This window comes from Pagrus major, chromosome 11 (genome assembly GCF_040436345.1).
Source record: "Pagrus major chromosome 11, Pma_NU_1.0".
NCBI lineage: Eukaryota > Metazoa > Chordata > Actinopteri > Spariformes > Sparidae > Pagrus > Pagrus major.
Genome location: NC_133225.1, coordinates 4,399,326 through 4,421,954, shown reverse-complemented (window position 1 = coordinate 4,421,954; position 22,629 = coordinate 4,399,326). Strand labels below are relative to the sequence as shown.

The 22,629-nt window shown below is 40.7% G+C and overlaps 1 protein-coding gene across 1 annotated transcript; it reads left to right on the top strand.

Annotated features, from left to right (window-relative positions):
• The first annotated feature begins 428 nt into the window (after positions 1-428).
• Positions 429-21,929, top strand: LOC141004341 (protein shisa-like-2A). The gene is made up of 3 exons (XM_073475774.1): positions 429-695; positions 17,020-17,156; positions 19,430-21,929. Exons 1-3 carry the CDS (start codon positions 514-516, stop codon positions 19,615-19,617), a joined length of 507 nt encoding a protein of 168 aa, XP_073331875.1. The 5' UTR covers positions 429-513; the 3' UTR covers positions 19,618-21,929.
• Positions 21,930-22,629: the final 700 nt, after the last annotated feature.

The following is a 22,629-nucleotide window of genomic DNA, read 5'->3' as shown; positions in this document are numbered from 1 at the left end:
CAGGGTCAGTGTTTATGCCAGAAATGGTCCCCTGTAGGTAACAAAAACGTGTACACATGCACAAACACACATGGACACAAAAGTTGCCATTGATACAGTTTTACTTATTCCTTATTCCTTTACTGGGCAGCTGCTGCTCAGGAGGTAGAGCGGGTCATCCAGGGCAATGTGCAAAATAAAAGTGTCTGGTGAATAAAACTTACATTAATGTGATTCATGTATTGATCCTGCACATGCACGTGCACATCAACCAATAATCAATAGTGTGTGCGTTTGAGAGAGAGAGAGAGAGAGAGAGAGAGAGAGAGAGAGAGAGGTATGTAAGGGTAGGTGGAGGTGCAGTGAGCCTCAGTCCAGCAGCAGCAGCTCCAGCGTCACACACACACACACACTTTGACGGGCGGTGTGTAGAGGTGTGCAGCAGCAGCCTGAGATGGGCGGTACGAGAGCGGGTTTTCACGTGCGCCACACCGCATCCGGCCGTGTCCATGTGCGGGACACTGCGCGTCTAACATGAGCGCGGACTGCGAAAGTTACTACAGCAAAGAAAAGGTGTTCGTGGCGGGCTTCACGTGTCCGAAGGCGGACAGTGACACCACGGCACTTTTCTGCTGCGGCTTCAGTGACTTGAAGTACTGCTGCGATGACCCCAACAGCTTCTTCCCCTACGAGTACGGATACATGTGGTGGCTGAGGTAAGCTCGACAGGATGGTCTGTTTTTTGGGGGGGATGTTGAGGTGTGAAGGCACCTGTGAAACTTACTGCAGCAGCCAGTGTGCTCACAGTCCATCATCATGTTCAAGGGTTAAAAAACATTAAAGTCAGCTGCTTCTGTCTGTGCTGTGTGTTGATGGCCTGTCACTTCTGGCTCTGATTGGTTGAATGAGTGGGAGACACTAATTAGAAAAAGATGTAGGAGGTGTCTGGAGGTCAGGAGGGGATTTCTAATGTTGCCTCTGTAAACCTGTCAGGCGTGATGCAGGGTGAAATGTTGCACACAAGGAATAAAGTAACTAATTAAAGGTGCATTATGTAATTTAATGGAAGACATTTTAATCAGGAGACAAAGATCTTCATTGACTTATTTCTTTTTATGCCTCAACAAACTAAATAAATAAACTTATGTATGTATCATGAATACAAGCGAGTTGCTGTCACGTGTTGGTTTGTGCCCGACGAGAGCTGCATTGTGCTTTTGTAACTCGTGTTCTTTATATATGTGTGTAATATATGTGTATTGCAGGTAACTCATTGTATTAAAGGTGAGCTATGTCCTTTTGGCAAAGAAGGGAAAGGACAACACAGTTTCATACTGTTTTACTTTTGTTTATATGTGGCGGACCCTGACACCTTTCTAGCTTCAAACAGTGTTCTGGGACCTTATTTTCCTCTGAGAACAACTTGTTTACTCAGTTATGAAAAAAATAATAATAGTAAGGCAGGTTTATTTGTAGACACAAGGCAACTCAAAGTGCTTTACGGGGGCATAAAATTGCATTTGAAACACATTAAAAACAAGTAGGAAGACATCAAGAAACAAAACATTAAAACAAGTTAAGAAATAGGAAAGTAAGCTGAAATAAAAGAGGTTTAAAAGAGACGAGACTAAAAGAATAAACGTCACAGTGCAGCTCAAAGCCTTGAAATTGCTTCAGTGAAAGGCAGCAAACAGAAAAGTCTTCAGCCTTTATTTAAATAAATATTTCTGAGTTTGTGTTATTACCTCGTCAGTATTGTAAATATTCAAATTCTGAGTTTGAATTTCTTCTCCAAAACTACATAGTGCCCCTTTTATGCAGGTTAATACGGTAAGTCCTGTGTAAATAGGGTGAATTGAGACTTTAAAGGGTAACGCCACAAATTTTACACATTAAAGTGTGTTTACAGGTCTTGTGTATGTGAATACAAGTATTTTGTGGCTCTAGAGGAAGCTGCATGTAAGCAAATCAACCGCCTCCAGTGATGTCACTCAGTGACTATGTTGCATTGTGGGTAATGTAGGCACCAGATTTAGAAAAGGAAGAAGAAATGTGTAAACAGAAAATCTGTTTCGAACATTTGTTTTTAAACTTAGAGTCCGACAGTGTTTTAGGAGTGCAGTGTCGGACCAGTGGACTTGCTTTTCAAACCCTAGCTCCTACATTACCCACAATGCAACTTAGCTGCTAAGTGACATCACTGGAGGCAATTTATGTTATGTTATTACTATTATATCATGCTACTTTTTCTTGTAAACACTGTACAACTTTAATTCATTATCACTTTACACGTCACTTTCTGCTTTCTGTTTTTTAATTTCATTTTATTATTTTAAATGTAATCATTATATTTTTCTATCAGAGCGTCATTGCAAAAGAGAGCTTGCTCTAAATGGCCTTCGCTGTTTTAAATAAAGGAAATGATAATGATGATAGTGAGTCGATGGAAAGTGTAGTGAAAACACACAATCACATTGTCAGAATGCCTAAATTAATGCTTTTTAGGCTTTAATCAAAATCCAATCAAATATCACGATATTTTTTTAAACCAAGACTCCAGACTGGAGTTCATGTCCTGTAAGGGACCAAGAGTCGAGAGTGGTTTGTTTTCCATTTAAATAAGTCAACGTACGCAGATGACGTAACTCACATCCCTTGCATTAGGTGAAGTTCGTAACTTTTGAGAACGTGCTGAGAGTGAATGTCGTTATTTTATCCCAAAATATGATCTTTTCCTAAACCTAACCAAGTAGTTTTGGGGCTTAAACCGAACCCAACCCAACGATGACTGTTTGACAATGTTACTAACAGTCCAAAAGTCATAATATGTCATAAAGTCTAACCGGACGTACATATTATGTATTATTGCTGTTTAAAGCTGAAGGTCGCCGACCAAGCTGCTGAATTTGACGAGTTAGGAGTGAGAACGTGTTGAAACGTAGTCCATTCACCATTTTCAAAACACTTCTGCAATATCAATATAACGATATCCAAAATCTAAGACCACACAGAGTCTCAAATCACGATAACAATTTAATGTCGATGTAATACAGAGCCCTACTTTGTAATGTACAGTAGAGCCGGACAGAATAATTGGTTTGCTGATTTCAGCTGATATTGGCCTATCACAGATATATCAGTATCTGTGTTTATATTGTCTGATATGTGCAAATATGGACTTTCTTTTTTTAATTATAAAGCAGAAATTGATTCTCAAGTGTAATTTTTTAATTCCCAGTGACGTTTACTGCCATTTGAGACAATTAAAGTTTATACATATCTTTGTTTGATAGCTACATTTTAGAGATCATTGCCAAAAAAAAAAAAAAAAAGTGTATATTGGTCAATATATACATTTTTTACTTCTTATATTTGTATCCAGCATCGGTCGAGCTCTAACAGAAAGTGCATTTTTGTACAACATTGAACATCTGAGTGTTCAATCTGCAAAACGTTTGTGATGCTCAGTATTTTATTAATCAATTTTTTATGAGGCTTTTCTGTGTAAATAAACTTTATCTTTGTTTATTGTGTATCACAAAGCAAATCGACAGCGCGCCGCCAAATCATCTCTGCAGGAGTTTCAGTTGAAATAATAAGCAGCCTCTGGGCGGCACGATATCTGGCCATTCTGCATCATTATGTGTTGTAGGAACCTCTGTCCATCGCCTCTGCATTAAATTGAGGCCTGTTGTTCTTGTTAACCCTTTCATCTGGATGAAGACGATTTACAGGAAGGAGGCGTCTTCCAGGCTGACCATCTTATCTCCTGGCAGAGAGGATAGTGCCTCTCTGGACCATAAAGACTTCAAATGAGGACAGTTTTAATTAATTTACAACTAAACTCCCATTTCTGAACTCTCTTTCCCTTTTGAACAGAACCTCCTCACACAGGTCATGAAGTTACCTGTGACAGTTCACCAGGAGGGACGAACGAATGTCTTCAGAATGTGTTAATACAATGTCTTTACATTTGCAGATTAAGTAACACGCCTGATCACTTTCTACCTATTTCTCTCTCTGTCTCTATGACTTCTGATCCACAAACATTCACAGAGTGGACATCGGACACCTTCTGACGTGTTTTTCCATGCTGTTACTCTGTCTTTTTTAATTTACGACTTATGCCTGGTACCTTATCTGCTCACATTCCAAACCAAATGGTCTCTGTATTCTTCCAGATTTCAGACCATTTCTAATTAACCATTAAGTCAGTATCTCACAATCTTATTTCTAACACATTAAGAAACAGTAAGAGAAGTTCATAAAACTGGTCTTTCTCCCGTTTCTCTACGATTAAGATTGACTAAGATCAGGTTTTAATGTTTAATCTGTCCTGGGTTTGGTGGAACCACAGTGCCCTCCAGTGGTGAGTCCTGGTACAGTTGGACGAGAAATATTCTGTTTAATATGTTCATGGTTATAACCAGTAAATGACTCTGATATGTCTTTGTTTTAACAAGTATTAAGCTGAAATATGTATAATTAATGTTTAATCACGTCATAATCCTTGTCATGATAGACAACGTACATCTATTGAGCCATGGTGAGAAACTGAGAAGGTGAAGCACGGTTTAGTTCAGTGAGTTTCTGTGAATCTTAACACCTCCACTAAATCTTGGAGATAAAAGCCGGTAAGCCCCGCCTAGACACGCCTCGATTTGCAAGTAATAAAAACGGAGAGATCACGTCTCTCGGTTCAGTTTTTTTGTTTTGTTTAGTTTTGTTTACAGGTTTAGGTTTAGTTTAGTTTTTGTTTTGTTTTTAAAAGTTTTGTTTAAGTTTTTCTTTTGTAACTTATTTTGAAGCTCTTTACTTTACTTTGAAACACGCTCCAAGACAGCGATCTCATCAGAAGTGCTCACGCGTTGATTTTTCTCACTTTATATTTTTCGCAGTATTGATTAGCTTCTTTTATTAAGTTTGTACCAGAACGAAGTTCTGTTTTAATTTGTTTTATACCGTTAAGTATCGTAACTCGCTTTTGAAGAAGTAAACTTAATTTAGATTACCTTGCATTAACTAACAAAGGAAAATCCGCCTGATCAACGTATCCTCCTCAGTTATTTTATTCAAGAAGTTAAATCTAGTTTATAAAGTCAGAGCCTGAAAACCACTCGAAGAAACGAAGAAGAACATCTTTATCACAATCATCATCACGACACAGCAACTTGCTGTGTCCGAGACCGTGCAAGCGGTTTCCAACGAAAGACAGACTCTGTGACAAGCCCCCAGCGCTCGCTAGCGGTATCATCCCGCTGGGCATTGAGCCAAGATCTGCACCGGATCGGTACGGGACCAGCTGCCCTCTTCCTAAGACAACGGACCGAGGTGCCCAACCGACTGATACCGGACAAGCTGACCCCGGCCATCGGACCGGGACTGACTGACTGCTAGAGCTGCAAAACACCTGAGGAAATCCGCCGCCGCGGACTCAACACCTCTGCGGTGAAAGTAGGCTCTCCATCACTCACAACAGCTGGATTCACACATGATACATGAGATGGTGTCTATGGCTCTGATTCTGATCTTTTAGCTTAAAAGCAATTCGGTTAGGGTCTCGTTAGTATTAAAAATTACTCTCGTAATCTTTAAATGCTTCAACCTAACTCATAATCTCACCATCAGCCCATATTCCACTAATAACCCATTACTTAGTTATTCCATATTTTCTGTTACCTGTTGTTATTCATTTAAATTGCCATTTCATTTATTTAACCTGAATTATTTAGTCAATAAACATATTAACCGTATGTCGTTGTCTGTGCAGGTTTGTTTTTAATGTGGAGAACCGATGGATATGTGTAGAATTCACCTGCTTCATATATGAGATGAATAAATTGATCTGAAATTGATTAAAATTGATACAAGTTAAACTTGTCCAGTCGAATTTGATTAATTACCTCCGGATTATTCAAATAGACAAAATAACGGAGGTGGTGCCCCATTAACGAGTGTTTTATTATTAGTGTATCTCCTACATATTATTATGGTGCCGTCCGTGCGAGGCCACCTAAAACCACAGTTCTCTGCATTAAATTGAGGTGTACAGACAAACATCGGTTTTAATAATCAAAAACACAAAGCTGTTTTAATGTTGTTCGGCTGTCCACCGAGTGATTAGTGCGATACTTAACCTTATATTCTCTACTGCATATACCTTGAATTGTGTGTGAGCATAAAACTTCGCTGAGATTTGATTTCGCTGCTTAATATGAAATTAATGTGTATGGATGCTGCGTTGTAACCAGATCCGTGTGTGATAAAGAGCGTTCAACATCGCTGCATGTTGGAAATTAATGTGTAGATGCTGCGTTGTACCAGACCTATGATTTAAAGAGTTGTTAAACGCCGCCGTGCGTTAATGCTTCATGTACAGATTCTGCGCTGTAATTACCAGATCTGTGAGTTAAAATTGTTCAGCGCCGCCGTGCGTTAATGTTTCGTGAACAGATTCTGCGTTGTACCAGGTCTGTGATTTATTTGCATGCATAAGTGTCGCTGCACACTTCTTAAATTAACCGGTTTGATGAATCATAAGCTGTTGCGCTGTGCCAAAGCTTATAGAATTATCCTGAGATGAAGTCTGTATCTACTGCGATGTTCCGGAGATATTTGTAACTTGCTCAGACCCTCGTGTGTTCTGATTTAGATTAGCTACCTAAACAGAAAACAGCTGTGCAAACAGTGAGAGGTTTATTTGATCTACCCCGTGTAGTATCAAGATTGGTTGCTATGGCAACAATCTCGTTCAGAAGACAGTATATTTGACTGTGTAAAGGAGGACAGAAAACCTCTATCAGTTGAAATTGTGAAAACACAAGTAAATGAATGCAATGCTAGTTGCTGGTTGAATGTTTTCTGAAGTGCTGAAAAACTTGTTGGTGCTAAAATTAAAGTGGCAGGATTCACTGCGTGTGACCAGTGAACTCAACTGCTGTAACTTTGTTTGCTGAGAAATTAACCCTCCAGAGCCCAAACCGTCACTGACCCAAGCCTTGAAAAACAAGGGGGGTATATCAGTGGGCGGAGCTAAAAAGTCCCTCCTCTAGACTCTTCTTCGTGTAGCCTTGTTAAAATTAAATTCTGCGATAGCGCCCCTGGTGGCCGACTCTGTAAAACCTCCGAAGTTGCGATAGCGCCCTCTGTAGGACGATTCGGTAAAAGATTTTTATTTTGTGATAACTTCTTCTAATGACCAACTCTGTGAATATTAAATTTGTAACAACACCCCTGGTGGCTGATTCTGTTAACAACAAATACATTTGAATAGCATATTCTGCTGGCTAACTTGATTAATTGAATTTTGTCTTTCAGCTTTAATAGACTGAAATCCCACACAGGTACTTGCTAAATCGTATTATTGGAAACCTGTGATACTGCAATAACTACTATAGTGAATTAATGTGTCTCATTATTCAGGTAAATCGAATAATTAAGTTGTAAATTACGAATTTGACAACTTTAACCAGATTTGACAACTTTATTCCAAATTCAATTGAAATTTTTGTTGTATTACTTGGAATTTGATCTTGATATATGCTACGCGCATGCAAGTCAAAGAATTAAGCTGTTAACTACACATCCAAGTACTTTTAATCGAAAGCCACATTTAGATCAAATACTTTAGTCATTGTTGTTAACACATTAGCTGTCAAATCCTTTGAAATCCAAAACGTCTGCTGTTTTTGAGCTTCACAAATTGAGTTAATTAACCAAGCAAACCCCACCTCTAATTGAAAACAATTAGAATTTAAAAAGCTCAAATAAAATAAATAAATAAAACAAAGTAAATAGAATTTTGAATTGAATTTCTTTTCTTCTAAAAACAATGGCAGGGCCCGGTGATTCTGACACCGTGAGCCTAGTGAATCCCTTAGACAATCTAGATTCAGTAATACTGGATCTCACCACAGAGTTGCTACCAGATTATGCAGATAAAATCCAGAAGACCGACCCTAGTGAGCTACATGAAATAATGTCCGCGTTAGTATGCCAGTCCCTGACTGAAGAAATGAAAGGAAAAGACAGAGAGAAAATGTTAGGGATGATGGTTATCGTGATGTCTGCACAACAAAAACGCAGAGACCAACTGCTAGAGAACACTTTAGCTGAAATAACCCCTAAAAAGCAACATGAGAAAACTAAAGAGTCCTTAACTAAAGCAGAAGACTGCATTAACCGACTTGAGTCTCAGGTTAAAGCACAAAAAGAGGAACAAACTGAAATGAAGAAAGGAAACTCAGAGCTCAAACAAGTCCTTCATGCCCAAGGGCCAGAGCTAGATAAAACAGAATATGAACTTGAAAAAGTAACTAAACATCTTGAAGATGCTAACAAAGACCTTGGAAAAGCAACCAAGGAAAATAAGGAGCTAAAAAGTAAGCTCAAAGTTTGGGACAGGGCCAGAGAAAGGGAAAGGAAATGTCTACATGACATGCAACAGGCACTAAAAGAAGCCAGGGACCAAGTTAACGAATCCCATCTTGAACAGATGGAACAAGAGGCAGAGCTCGAAGAGGTTAAAAGGGAATTAAAACACTCCTTTGAGTATAGTTCATTCCCAAAAGCGCCTACAGGTGCAAACTCTCATGAGGAAAACAAAAAGAGCAGATTCCACAGGAACGCTCAATTAGGCATGTCCCCGCCACGATCTATGTCACCCATAGATCCTGTTGTCCAGTCTCGGACTGACAGGGACCTGCATGACCGAGATAAAAGGTCTCCCTCCTCTCAGCCTCTCCCTCCTCCAAGCGCGCAATATTCGCGAAACCCCTCCGACAGGGACCTAGATAAAGTAGCTCGAAACATAATGCATTTCGAACCCAAACCTGGTGCCTTTAATGAAACTCACAGGCAATTCGACCCTGAATTTTTTCCCAACCCTCCCACCCAAATGATCGGCATTGCCGCTCAAGCTCAGGTAGTAGCCAATGCTCCTGACAACTCTTCAGCACCGAGACGCTCCGGTCCTGACTTGAAATACTTGCATGACGCACGCACTGCCTTGCGCATTGTCGAGGGCCTCCTTGTACATGTCTCCGACGCTCTCACTTCACCTGCATTCGTGGTGCCTCAGAGCCACAGGGGGGTGATGCTAATGCAGGCCCATAACTCTCCATGCGCAGGCCATAGAAAAGCCAAAGCAACATACCAGGCACTCCAACAAGTAGCCTATTGGCCACACATGCAGGAAGATGTAGCAAACTACATCAAAGACTGCTCAATTTGCTGTCAGGCCCAACTGTCAAACCTGCTTCACAGAGCTCCCTTCCCACGAAGGGGCCACAGAGCCTACTATGACCAAAAAGTGTCCCATGACAAAGTCAAAGTGGGGGACAAGATTTGGTACTACACCTCTGCTCCCCTGACTAGAAAGGCCAACCAAAACACCAGAAGGCTTGCCCGCAAGCTTCTGCCCCAAAAGATCAAAGTAAACAAAGGCCAGAAAGAGCAGACACTTAAGTGGATCCATCGCAACCAGATGAAACCACACAAAAACCACATGGGACTTGACAGGGATGCAAACTTCTCTGATAGGTCATAAATAAGGATAAAACCTTTAAAGCACCTAAAAGTGCCAATCGCGAGAAGAATTTTTTTTTTCAACAAAGGTCACTGTTGTTCGCGTCATTTACAAAGTTGAATTGAGAAACAGGCTTTGTAAATTAACCTGCTAACTTAACCTGCTTAACTAAATACAGTCCTTTGATTCACCCAAAACTAATTGATTCAAAGTGGGGGTTAATCTAACACGTTTGCCCTTTAGTCCAAAGTGTATAATAAATTGACAAGTAGAATCAAAACCAAACTCTGAGATTGTTCGCAAGGAACATCCCAGACTGTTGATCACCAGCTGTCGTCTACACACAAAGAAAGTGTTTATCAGGCTGACAGATTCGACTTACAGGTTACAGCAGTTGCAGAAGTTCACTGTCACTCAATCAGAACTGAGTAATTTAGTTGCAGACCTAAACAATTAATTGGTGGATCCTTGATAAAGCTATCAGCTATAAAGCTTGTAAGAATATTTTGTTTGTTTAAATCTTGGACTCTCTGCAGCTCATGCTGTCAGTTTATTCACAGTAAAATCGCCATGAATGTGAATTTCAAGCTGAAATCCCAGACATCAGAGCGCAGATCAACCAACAACAGCAGGTGCTACAAACATAAGCCAATCATTGTAGAGCATCATTTTGGTGGTCGAAACCCACAGTGAAGCTCTGAATAAAACTCTCCTTGCTATAATCAGAATTAGAATCAGAAATACTTTAGTGATCCCTGAAGGGATATTGCTTGTGTTACAGCTGCTCCCATTCAGTCTTAGAAAATAAGCAGAAATGTACATCTATATGAACAGTGTAATAAATATTTACGTGAGTAATCATTCTCCTTTCAGTCATGTCAGTTGATTATGCTCACACACAACCTGTCAGTTCGTTATGGCAGACACGCTGAGAGACATTGGATCCTCAGTGAACAGCTCAGCCATAAATAAGATTCTTCTGCATCTTATCCCACTGTTTCTGGTGAAGTAAATTTATCCACCATTACCAGAGAACGTTATCCTATACATTGAAAATTTAGCTCCATCATTTGGACACAAACCAATATGAAATCAAGAAATCTAAATTTTTCGACAAACACACACTTGAGTTAGAGCAAAACACTCTTACTCAAGTGCAGTGATCAGTTATTGATAGCGACTCTCACAGTTAGTTGATAACAGTTACTATTGACAGTTCTATAACAGGCTCCTTAATTCTATAAGATTAAGAGTAGAACTTTCCACTAACCAAGTTAGTATTATCAGTATTGTTTTCCCTTATTCTTTCTTTACTATATGATTAGACCTTAGCACATGCCAAAGTCAGACACCATCTCTGATCATAAAGTGTGCCACCTGTGTTCCTCGACGATGGACATCATGACTTCATCGATCCAAAGTTCCCGCTACTACGGTCATTCAGATCGAAGTGGGGGATATGTAGGAACCTCTGTCCATCGCCTCTGCATTAAATTGAGGCCTGTTGTTCTTGTTAACCCTTTCATCTGGATGAAGACGATTTACAGGAAGGAGGCGTCTTCCAGGCTGACCATCTTATCTCCTGGCAGAGAGGATAGTGCCTCTCTGGACCATAAAGACTTCAAATGAGGACAGTTTTAATTAATTTACAACTAAACTCCCATTTCTGAACTCTCTTTCCCTTTTGAACAGAACCTCCTCACACAGGTCATGAAGTTACCTGTGACAGTTCACCAGGAGGGACGAACGAATGTCTTCAGAATGTGTTAATACAATGTCTTTACATTTGCAGATTAAGTAACACGCCTGATCACTTTCTACCTATTTCTCTCTCTGTCTCTATGACTTCTGATCCACAAACATTCACAGAGTGGACATCGGACACCTTCTGACGTGTTTTTCCATGCTGTTACTCTGTCTTTTTTTAATTTACGACTTATGCCTGGTACCTTATCTGCTCACATTCCAAACCAAATGGTCTCTGTATTCTTCCAGATTTCAGACCATTTCTAATTAACCATTAAGTCAGTATCTCACAATCTTATTTCTAACACATTAAGAAACAGTAAGAGAAGTTCATAAAACTGGTCTTTCTCCCGTTTCTCTACGATTAAGATTGACTAAGATCAAATTTTAATGTTTAATCTGTACTGTGTTCGGTGGAACCACAGTGCCCTCCAGTGGTGAGTCCTGGTACAGTTGGACGAGAAATATTCTGTTTAATATGTTCATGGTTATAACCAGTAAATGACTCTGATATGTCTTTGTTTTAACAAGTATTAAGCTGAAATATGTATAATTAATGTTTAATCACGTCATAATCCTTGTCATGATAGACAACGTACATCTATTGAGCCATGGTGAGAAACTGAGAAGGTGAAGCACGGTTTAGTTCAGTGAGTTTCTGTGAATCTTAACACCTCCACTAAATCTTGGAGATAAAAGCCGGTAAGCCCCGCCTAGACACGCCTCGATTTGCAAGTAATAAAAACGGAGAGATCACGTCTCTCGGTTCAGTTTTTTTGTTTTGTTTAGTTTTGTTTACAGGTTTAGGTTTAGTTTAGTTTTTGTTTTGTTTTTAAAAGTTTTGTTTAAGTTTTTCTTTTGTAACTTATTTTGAAGCTCTTTACTTTACTTTGAAACACGCTCCAAGACAGCGATCTCATCAGAAGTGCTCACGCGTTGATTTTTCTCACTTTATATTTTTCGCAGTATTGATTAGCTTCTTTTATTAAGTTTGTACCAGAACGAAGTTCTGTTTTAATTTGTTTTATACCGTTAAGTATCGTAACTCGCTTTTGAAGAAGTAAACTTAATTTAGATTACCTTGCATTAACTAACAAAGGAAAATCCGCCTGATCAACGTATCCTCCTCAGTTATTTTATTCAAGAAGTTAAATCTAGTTTATAAAGTCAGAGCCTGAAAACCACTCGAAGAAACGAAGAAGAACATCTTTATCACAATCATCATCACGACACAGCAACTTGCTGTGTCCGAGACCGTGCAAGCGGTTTCCAACGAAAGACAGACTCTGTGACAAGCCCCCAGCGCTCGCTAGCGGTATCATCCCGCTGGGCATTGAGCCAAGATCTGCACCGGATCGGTACGGGACCAGCTGCCCTCTTCCTAAGACAACGGACCGAGGTGCCCAACCGACTGATACCGGACAAGCTGACCCCGGCCATCGGACCGGGACTGACTGACTGCTAGAGCTGCAAAACACCTGAGGAAATCCGCCGCCGCGGACTCAACACCTCTGCGGTGAAAGTAGGCTCTCCATCACTCACAACAGCTGGATTCACACATGATACATGAGATGGTGTCTATGGCTCTGATTCTGATCTTTTAGCTTAAAAGCAATTCGGTTAGGGTCTCGTTAGTATTAAAAATTACTCTCGTAATCTTTAAATGCTTCAACCTAACTCATAATCTCACCATCAGCCCATATTCCACTAATAACCCATTACTTAGTTATTCCATATTTTCTGTTACCTGTTGTTATTCATTTAAATTGCCATTTCATTTATTTAACCTGAATTATTTAGTCAATAAACATATTAACCGTATGTCGTTGTCTGTGCAGGTTTGTTTTTAATGTGGAGAACCGATGGATATGTGTAGAATTCACCTGCTTCATATATGAGATGAATAAATTGATCTGAAATTGATTAAAATTGATACAAGTTAAACTTGTCCAGTCGAATTTGATTAATTACCTCCGGATTATTCAAATAGACAAAATAACGGAGGTGGTGCCCCATTAACGAGTGTTTATTATTAGTGTATCTCCTACAGTGTCATTATGTGTAGTGAGGATTTTCCTGAAACACTGCTTTGCTTTTTACTGGAGTGCTTTGAGGCTCTCAAGTTGCAGAGTAGCTGCTCATATGGGAAGGCATGAACACGGAACAAATCTGTTTTCTCTCAGCAGAAAACAGGAAGCATACTTTCAACAAGTTTCCCCTCATTTTCATCCAGCTGCATTTGAATTTTTGTCCCAGCTGTTAACGCTGTGGATTCAACTTCAAGTGCACTCGAGTTGTCTTTATTAAAAAAAGTAATCTTCACATCAAGGCACGTATAATCCAGCAGCAATGTCATTTTCAATAAAACTCACATTCTGCCTCTATTTATTTTGATCCAAACAGTGTTAGTGCATCCAGAAAGTGTAACAGCCGAACAAATACATAAACTGCAACCATGCAACAATTCAAAACTTTATTACAGACTCAGGGTCCAGATCAAAGACACATAACAGCATAACATAGAATAAATTGCATACAAAATCATATTAAGAGATCGTGGTGTAAAGAGGAAATTAGTATACGTTAGTTTCTTAAATAGAGACAGTTGTGCTGGTTTGATAAAACCAAAATTATTTTATTTTCAGAGACATTGAGGCGGCAAATGAGATTTGTACTTGAAGTTTCCATAAGCTTGCTTTTTCTGTAGTTTGATCACGTGTGCATTTTAAAGTGCTGCACCGTCTGCTCTGAACAGAGACATCTTCACTCCATCAGTACACATATAAAACCCTGTGTGAAGGTGTGTTTGAGTGTGCATACATCTTCAGCAGTGATGCCTGTAAATATCATAATCGCTCATTTGTTCTGTAATGTCCAAGATATTTAACCCAATTACTGACTTCAAGAGTATTATCAGACAATTTGTCCTCTTTGGGTCTTCAGAGTAAGACGACGCTCTTACTGGCCTTGTATTTGATGTTATGTTCAAGACCATAAGCAGAACATACAGTGAGAAGCTGCTGGAGACCAGCGCTACTTGGACTGAGGACTTTTTTATAACATGATGTCACAAACTAGCTGCAACATAGTCTGTTACGATATGGAAATAAATATTCTTTCTCCCATTCAAAGAGGGTCAGAGGCAGATGTAGCCTAATGAAAAACATCTTCAACTGTGTAAAACCTTAAACTTAACTAGTTTTCTTTTTAGCAGTAGTATATCTAGACAGGCAGAAACACACAGTCCAACATAGGATGTATAACGGAAAATATCCGGCCCCATTTAGGGAATTGAACATACATTAATGCAGCACATTAAAGCCTCTGACGTGTGCATTTATGTTCTTTGGCGCCACAAAAAGCTCTTAAAGAAATAAGTGATCAAAAGCATTATCAGTTAGGCTTTTATTAGACTGCAAATAGACCACATGCCGTGCTTAATGACTAACAGGTAGGTCCTACAGTAATGATTCAGGGATTATCACTGGATTACTGTCACATGCTGTTTAATGGACTAAATGAACTGACAAAAGTACACAGAGGAGGCAGCTTTTTAACAGCTTTTCATCCATTATTCACGGACAAACACCTGCGCTGACGTGTTCCCTATACTTTGACTTATTAGCAGTTCTTCTCAGAATTTGTGCTAAAATCACAGATACAGCATCACAACATCCTGTCACACCACAAACAACCTGCACCAGAGTCCATTTGGAAGCGGGCTGAGACCACCCTTTCTTGGAGATTGTTGTTGAGGGGGGAAACGCTCCCAATCCGAAACAACTGCTCCAAACGAGCCAGGTGCGAATACACTAGAGTCTACAGCCGTGCTAGCATAACCCATGTTCATTAATTTAGGGTGTTAGCAGGCTAGCATTTGCTAATTAGCACCAAACACGGGAATATCATTAGTTTCTGACTTGATGAGAGCGCTAGATGTAAAGTCAAGGGGTTGCCAATCATCCTGAAGGGGAAACATGAATGTCTGCAGCAAATGTCACAGTGATCTATCCAGAAGTCTTGGAGATGCATGTTGACACAAACGTGAATCTCAGTGGTGTTGTAGAGGAAAATGTCAGGGGATCACCAAAGTCTCAAGGATTCATTCTCTGGACACGATGAATGTTTAAGTTAAGGCCATCCACCCTCTGGTTGGTGAGATATTTCAGTTTGGACTGAGATGGTGAACTGAACAAAACAGGTTTTACCCAGAAATCTAAACATATTATGATATTATGATGAACCTCTGATGAAAATGGGAAGGAGGAAAAAGTCAAGAAAACTATATTTCTTCACAGTTTCAAGAAAACATCTCTAAATGTTTCTAAAAGATTTCTAAACTGTCTGGTGGACACCTCCACCCACATTTGGATTCAGGTGGTCAATTGAATGAAAATTCAACACCTAACCTTATGTGGGAGGGAGGGAGGGAAACTGAGCAGGAACAAAAAGCCTACATGTAAAAACTGTGAAAATGGGGAAAACCCTGGTATATGTCAACCTGCGTGTTACTCTCACGTTGCTTCCTCATTACTTCTTTTTACTTACCAGCTCTGTCGTAGAGATCTGAAAAACACTGAGTCACAATGTAGAAGATGAATGAGAGGGAGATGAGGCAGCTTCTCTAAAAATGTAAAAAATGTTTTCAGCTGAAGGAATTTGTCAGAGAGAGCTTTTTGTTCGCTTGCTGCGAGTCAGTTCAGAAGGTTGTTACCGCTCATGTCTGTGAGTTAAATGTGGAGCTACAGCAGAGAGACGAGGAACATTAGCAAAAAGACTGAAAGCAGGGGGAAATAGATAGCCTGGCTCTGGCTTCTGCCAGTTTTGAAGGAAACCGACACAGAGGCAGCAGATTAAAAAGTCTTGAGGCTTGCATGACTGTGGGCTTGTTTCCGTTATTTTACATTGGAGTCAAAATGACCTTGGTTGGTTCCACCACATAAATACTGTATAACACAATTAAAAAGGTCATTATCAGGTTCATACTTGTATTTGGGGGTCTTAGTAGAATAGCTTTACATACTTTCATTTTCAAAAAACACATTATTTCTCTCATATGGTGCATTGCAGCAGCATCCCTTTTCACATTGTGTCTTGAACGCTCCATTTTAGCTACAGAGTGAGATTTCTCGCCTCTATTCAATCTTTGGTGAGAGTTGCACATTACTTAACGGGCAGGATGTAGCCAATTGGAGGCAGAGTAGGGCGGGTCATACCGAGCAAGGTAGTGTGATCAAAAATAACGCAGCTACAGCTGGTAACCATGGCTTCGGTACAGCCGTATATTTATATATATTTTATAATATATTTATATAACAGCTGTTACATAGTGACACATAAGTTACGGACGTAAAGGCTCGACTGTAAACCAGGTGTTTCAGACGGTGCAGCAGTGTTTTCTGTGGGGGAGAGTAACTTTCTTCAGTGTGGACTTTCACTTTTCAGCACAAAAATGCTTCATAACACAATAAAGGAAAGGGAAAAACACAAAAAGCATAATATGACCTCTTTAATGTTTAATTCAAGCTGCTGAAAACTAAAAGATATCAAAATCGAAGGATGGTAACTAATTGGACAATATGTATTTGTGACTTTTCTGAAATATCAGTAAAAATAATAATTTCGTTTGTGTAGTGAGAAGAATCGAGACCAATAGTCATCACGGACCATAATGCAGTTGGATAGATTTTTATGCATCTGCTGTATTTTTATTTTCTGTTGGACAGTAATAACTCCCTCTGTGTGTGTTTTTATTTTCTGTTTTCTAGTCTTGGAGCTCTCGTGGGTCTCTCTGTAGCAGCTGTGGTGCTTCTCGCCTTCATCATCACTCTCTGCGTCCTCTGCTATCTGTTCATCACCACGAAACCCAGAGGTCTAGACAACGGGCTGCCGCTCCGAGCACCAGGTACCGACTGCAGATTGCTCGCTCTCTGCAGGGGGCATTTTTCTCACATCGTTTAAATGCCATGAATTATTGAGGAGCAACCTCCTGACATTTACAAATTGCCAATCTAAGAGTTTACAACGGAAGAAACTGCCTGCTTGTTATTTTCTTACTTGTTTTTTTCTTTCATGGTTTATGATTGAGCTTTATTTTGATGTAATTGGCTTTGCCATTGAATGAGCACAAAGAAAAATCAGCAATACAATCAACCAAGATTGGATTCGATCCATCTAAGGTTTCATGCTTTCAAAACTTTTTTCTCCAGCTGTTTGCCAAGTATAACTGAAAAAAGTCATGTCTTTATCTGTGTTTACCTGATTCCCGGCTACATCTTTACACAATGGACCAAACTTCTTTTCAATGCACAGGTTTAAAACCAGTTGTGTTACAACTTGGAGGTGGTTGTGAGTTGGATCCAAAAGCGAACACCAAGACAGGGAGAAGGTTAAAGGAATTTATTTGATTAGCTGTAGTAGTGGGCCGAGGATGTGGGCTCAGGCTGGTGGCTCAGCAGGTGTAGTTGCAGGGGCTCACAATGGCTTAGGTGGAGGCACTGGTGAGTGAGACACGGAGGGTCCGCAGTGGAGTAAAGGCTGGTGGCAGAGGTGTGGGAAGCTGGGTGACTGAGGAGGTCACTTCTACAACACGGGGTTGCACAATGAAAGAGAAGTTGTAGTCTGGTGGTACGGCAGCGGATACTTCTGTATCTTTTGCCAGATGGCAGCAGGGGGAACAGACTGTGGTTGGGGTGGGTGTCGTCTTTCAGTACCTTCTGGGCTCTGTGCAGACATCTCACTTCAACGATATCACTGTACTCGATAGACTGGTACAAATTATGTTTTGGGCGGTTTTAATCTCCCGCTGTAGAGCCTTCCTGTCCTGGGCCGTACACGAACCATGCCAGTTTGTGATGTTTCCAGTCGGGATGCTTTCTATCGCTCCTCAGTAAACGTTGACCAGAATCTCGCTGTGGAATTTAGCCTCCCTAAGTTTCCTAAGGAAGTAGAGCCTTGTCTGTGCTTTTTATGTTGTGTGATGACCAAGGTAGGTTTGGTAAGACAGAGTGGAGGGCAGTGGACATGGCATCCTCTTGCTTGCCGACCCTATTGACTTTCCTGCCCCTCTCCTCACAATTAGCCTGGAGTTTCACACAGCGAGGTTAGACAAGAGCAGCAACAGGCACCTGTCTGTTTCAAACCCTTGTTTAAAAGTCTACAATTCACTCTAAATCTGGCTTATTTATATTGTGTGCCAGTGACAGCTGTGTCCGCCGGCAGTGCGTGTTTTCAGGTTGTCCATCCATCTGATTAGACAGCTTGATTGGTTCACAGGTGTGTCTTTGGACTGATCGTCATGAAAGACGGCTCCCAACTGTTTTAACTTGGAAATAAAAGACATTAAATAAAAATATGGACTTCACATGACTATTTTTTGGGTCAGAAAACTAGTCAGTAACCGGTCGGACCAACATTTGCCTCGTGCAGTGCGACACATCTCAACACAGAGTTGAATTCTTAATCCTTGAATTTAACATTCAGTTCACAGTCGACAGCTCTGGTGAACGTTTCCTGCACTCAGCATGCCGACTGCACGCTCCCTCAAAAGTGACATCTGTGGCTTTGTGTTGTGTGATAAAACAGTTTAGAGTGGCCTTTTAATTCTGATGAGCCCAAATCACTCCTGCATACAAATCATGCTGGCTGTAAATCAGCTCAGGTGTCACACTGCTGTCTTCTCTGATTCAAGTCCTTAAAAACGTGGATAATCTGTCAAATGATCATTATTTCACTTCTTCACGACTGATCAGCGCATGAAAAGACAACTGTTAGTGAAAATCTGGAAGGAAATCAGGCTGTATTTCAATGTAAAACGACATATTTGGTTAGCCATTAGCTAACGTTAGCATGTAATGAGCTAGCTAACATTACTGTTTGATTACATCCAGTGTGTTTTTACCTCCAGGCTTAAAATAATGTGTCCAAGATGTGCGTTGATATTTAAGTTTACACCTTTCCTATCATATTGTGTAACACTAGCTAGGAAGTGGTTAAATGCTAACGTTAGCTGTTGTCTAACAGAAGCTAGTCATGCCACCCTGAGCATGACGTGAGAGCAAAATGGCCGCCGTGGGAATATGGTCTATTGCTGTCATGACTGACAGAACCGATGCCTTGACTCATCAAAATAAAACAGGTTGTAATAAACAGTTTCTGAGTGAATTTTCTGTCTTCCAGGCGCTTCATCAAGTCCACAAGAACCGGGGCCGAGTCATGCCAGCGCCCCTGCTGGACCTCAGGGCCTCAGGAAACACTTCCCGAGGGGCAAGCTGGACTGTGACAACCAGCCGCCGGACCCTGACCGCCTTTTCCAGCGATGTTTCATGGCCACTGTGACGTCTATCAACGTCGAGGGTCCTGCATAGATTGGTGGACTATTTGACTTTTTGACCGACCTCTCAAAAACATGGTTATCTTCTCTGGACTCAACTGCTAACAAGTTTGTGAATGTTGACCAGAATCTGATCTCAGTGATCTCAGTTGCTCTATATTTTGCATTATAAGCTTCAGTGTGGGGAGTCATACAAATTATTTATTGTCCTATGTGATTGTATTGTCAAAGCAACACTTTTGCTCCTCATAATCAACATACACAACAAAGCTGTGATTGCTAATTCCTGTTGTTTTGCCTGCTTCCTTCTGTGCAACAAAACTATAATACAAGGGAGCTTGAAGGCAAGCAGACAAAACAAAACAGCACAATTATGTAGAAAATCTATTTTTTTTTAAAAGGCAGTAAATCAGCAGAAGCGAGTCTTTGGAAAATGATGTTTTCTGAGTTGAATACAGATTATATGAAAGTTTTAATTGGCCTGAGATAGATGAGATGAGCCGACTTGTAATAAATGTATTAGAGCTCATTCTGTGAAGTCCAGAGGTGGTCTGCACCTCTCTGCTCATGCATTTTTCTTTAAAATTGATCAAAACATAGAGTCCTCTGAGAAATCACTTCGAAACATTCTGTGAATGATGATGAATCGTTGACTCAGATGTTTTGTCGAACCTCAGACACAGCGAATTGGACAAACAACTAAATGTGAACTGTCTGGCTCGTCTACGTGTCTGAGGGCGCCGAGTTTACCGTCACGCTGTGTGTTTGATTCATTTGTGTCCGTCTTCTTATTGAAGCCACCGGCTCTAAACAAAGCAACGGAGTCAGTGAAGACATGAGGTGAATAATGAATATTTAGTGGTGAAAGTTTTATTTGGAATAGATTTGAAAGAAAAGCTGAATATTTTTTTAATGCACTCAAGATAAGAAAATTCATGAACTTCTCCTAAACTGTCAGCATCTGGTTTAAAGGGCCATTCCACTGAGTTTACACACAGATACGTTTATTTATCATGACATCTTAAATAACCCCGATGATGTCATCAGGGTTATGGCACGAGGCTCCACATTTTAACAAACTCTCAGCTTGGGGTTTGAAATATGTGGTTGTTTACCAAATCCAGAGAAATTCTTTAGGGAGTGCATTATGGGTAATGTAGGCTCAAGTGTTTTTGGAGCTTGGCCCAAAGGGTCCCATACTTGAAGGGTAACTCCACTAAGGTTTTGGGGAGTACTACTGCATATTTGAAAAATGTAGTATATAAATCCTTTTGGATGCTGCATGTAAATTTCCTCCAGTGATGTCACTCACAAGTTGCATTGTGGGTGATGTAGGCACCACATTTTGAAGAAAAAAAAGCCATTGAATGACATCGCTGGAGCCAATTTATCTGATTACATGCAGCTTCCTCCGGAGCCACAACAGGCTTTATATTACTTTCGTTTTTTACGTATGCAGTAGTCCTCCCCCAGACCTGTAAACACACTTAAATGTGTAAAATTTGTGGAGTTACCCTTTAAAGTCAGGAGCGCCCCCCGTCTCCTTTGGTTTTTATCTGCCTGACAACTTTTTTGGAAGGTCAGTACCCTCTATGTCTGCTGAATGCAGCTGTGTCACTTTTACAACTCCGTCTCCGAGGGTGTAAGTAACTGAAGATGTTTTCACATTAGCAGCGTGACAGACTCACAGTCATTTCTGCAGGTAACATCGAGCAGTTTAGTGAGAGCGAGGTTTATAACGAACCTGTCTCAACGCAGATGGTGTCATTTTTCTACAGCCATTGCACTGTGCTGTATTTACTTCAGAATAAGTAAAAGCAAAAAAAGGTGTCTGTTGCCTGTTTTAACTGTGTGTCTCTGCACATGTATGTTTGTGATGTAGTCTGGTTAGATGTTTGGAAAGACCGCTCCAGTTTCCGCCCACACAAGCAAAAGACTTATGGGCACCTTTGCTGTTTTTCCGCTGGCACTTTTGGCCACCACACCAAGTCAAACCTGCTGATTTGCTTTTCCATCGTCAGCTTTACTGCGCTGAGTTGAGCCGAGCCGTGCTGGAGATAGACCTGCTCTGGAGTCGAGCTGAGCTGCGGCCGCCCGGCCTCAAAGCGGGCCACGGTGATGTTTCGCGTCTGTGACCCACCTGTAACAAGCACTCGTGTCCCCTGATACTCAACTCACGTCTGTGCAGGAAACCTGAGAGAAAGACGTTTTGTAAAAGTCTGTGTTCAGCTTTCAGTACTTCTGTAGCTTCTAACTGAATCTCTTTAGTTTCTCTCGTCCTGTTTGTTCTGTCAAACATCTGCTGTGTTTTACTGCTTCATGTGTTCACCTTTAGCTGGTTCAGGTGTCGTGTTTAGTGACTGCTGGTGAAAACATGTTTCCTGTAATGCTGCTTCATAATAAAAGCTTTGAAATGATGGGGGGTTTTATTGTGAAATAGTTATAGTAAATGATACGTCTGTAACTGAATTAGCGGAGCCGCTTTCTTCAGTAGTACTGCAGGGATCGAGACAAGCGCATGATTGCTTTAAGACACACCTTCAAGCAGGTAGCCCAGTTGAGGTGGAAATGCAAAATCCCGGCTGCGCCAAGTCAATCCGAGTAGAGCCAGGCCAGCAGATGTCTTTAGAGCAGGGTCTCTGTGTCTGTGTCTGCTTGCAGGCTGATAGAAGAGCTGCCCTTGTATATCACACAGATAACGGGCTCATTATGTGGACAATATTCCTCTTTTCTGGATTGAAAGTAGCGAAAATTTGAGGGGGGAACGCCGTACGCTCTCAACTTTTGTTCATGCCACGGCGTTCCCCCCCTTATTTCCAACATGAGCAAACGTTAGCTTGCTAAGATGGCGAACATGTTTAACATTATACCCACTTGGCACCAGCGTGCTAGCACTGTGATTGTAAACTTGTTAGCAGGCTATTAGCTTTAAGGTCAACGCACCGCTGTGCCTCAGTACAGCCTCACAGAGGCGAGCATGGCTGTAGACTCTGATTTGTGTTTTACAAGCACATTAATAACATTAATGTTAGCAGCTCATTTAAGA

Bases quoted from the DNA above. Each gene is read 5' to 3' on its own strand.
- LOC141004341 (XM_073475774.1), top strand. From the start codon at position 514: ATGAGCGCGGACTGCGAAAGTTACTACAGCAAAGAAAAGGTGTTCGTG. The intron at 696-17,019 runs GTAAGCTCGACA...TCTGTTTTCTAG, and splicing joins GGATACATGTGGTGGCTGAG to TCTTGGAGCTCTCGTGGGTC. The intron at 17,157-19,429 runs GTACCGACTGCA...TCTGTCTTCCAG, and splicing joins GCTGCCGCTCCGAGCACCAG to GCGCTTCATCAAGTCCACAA.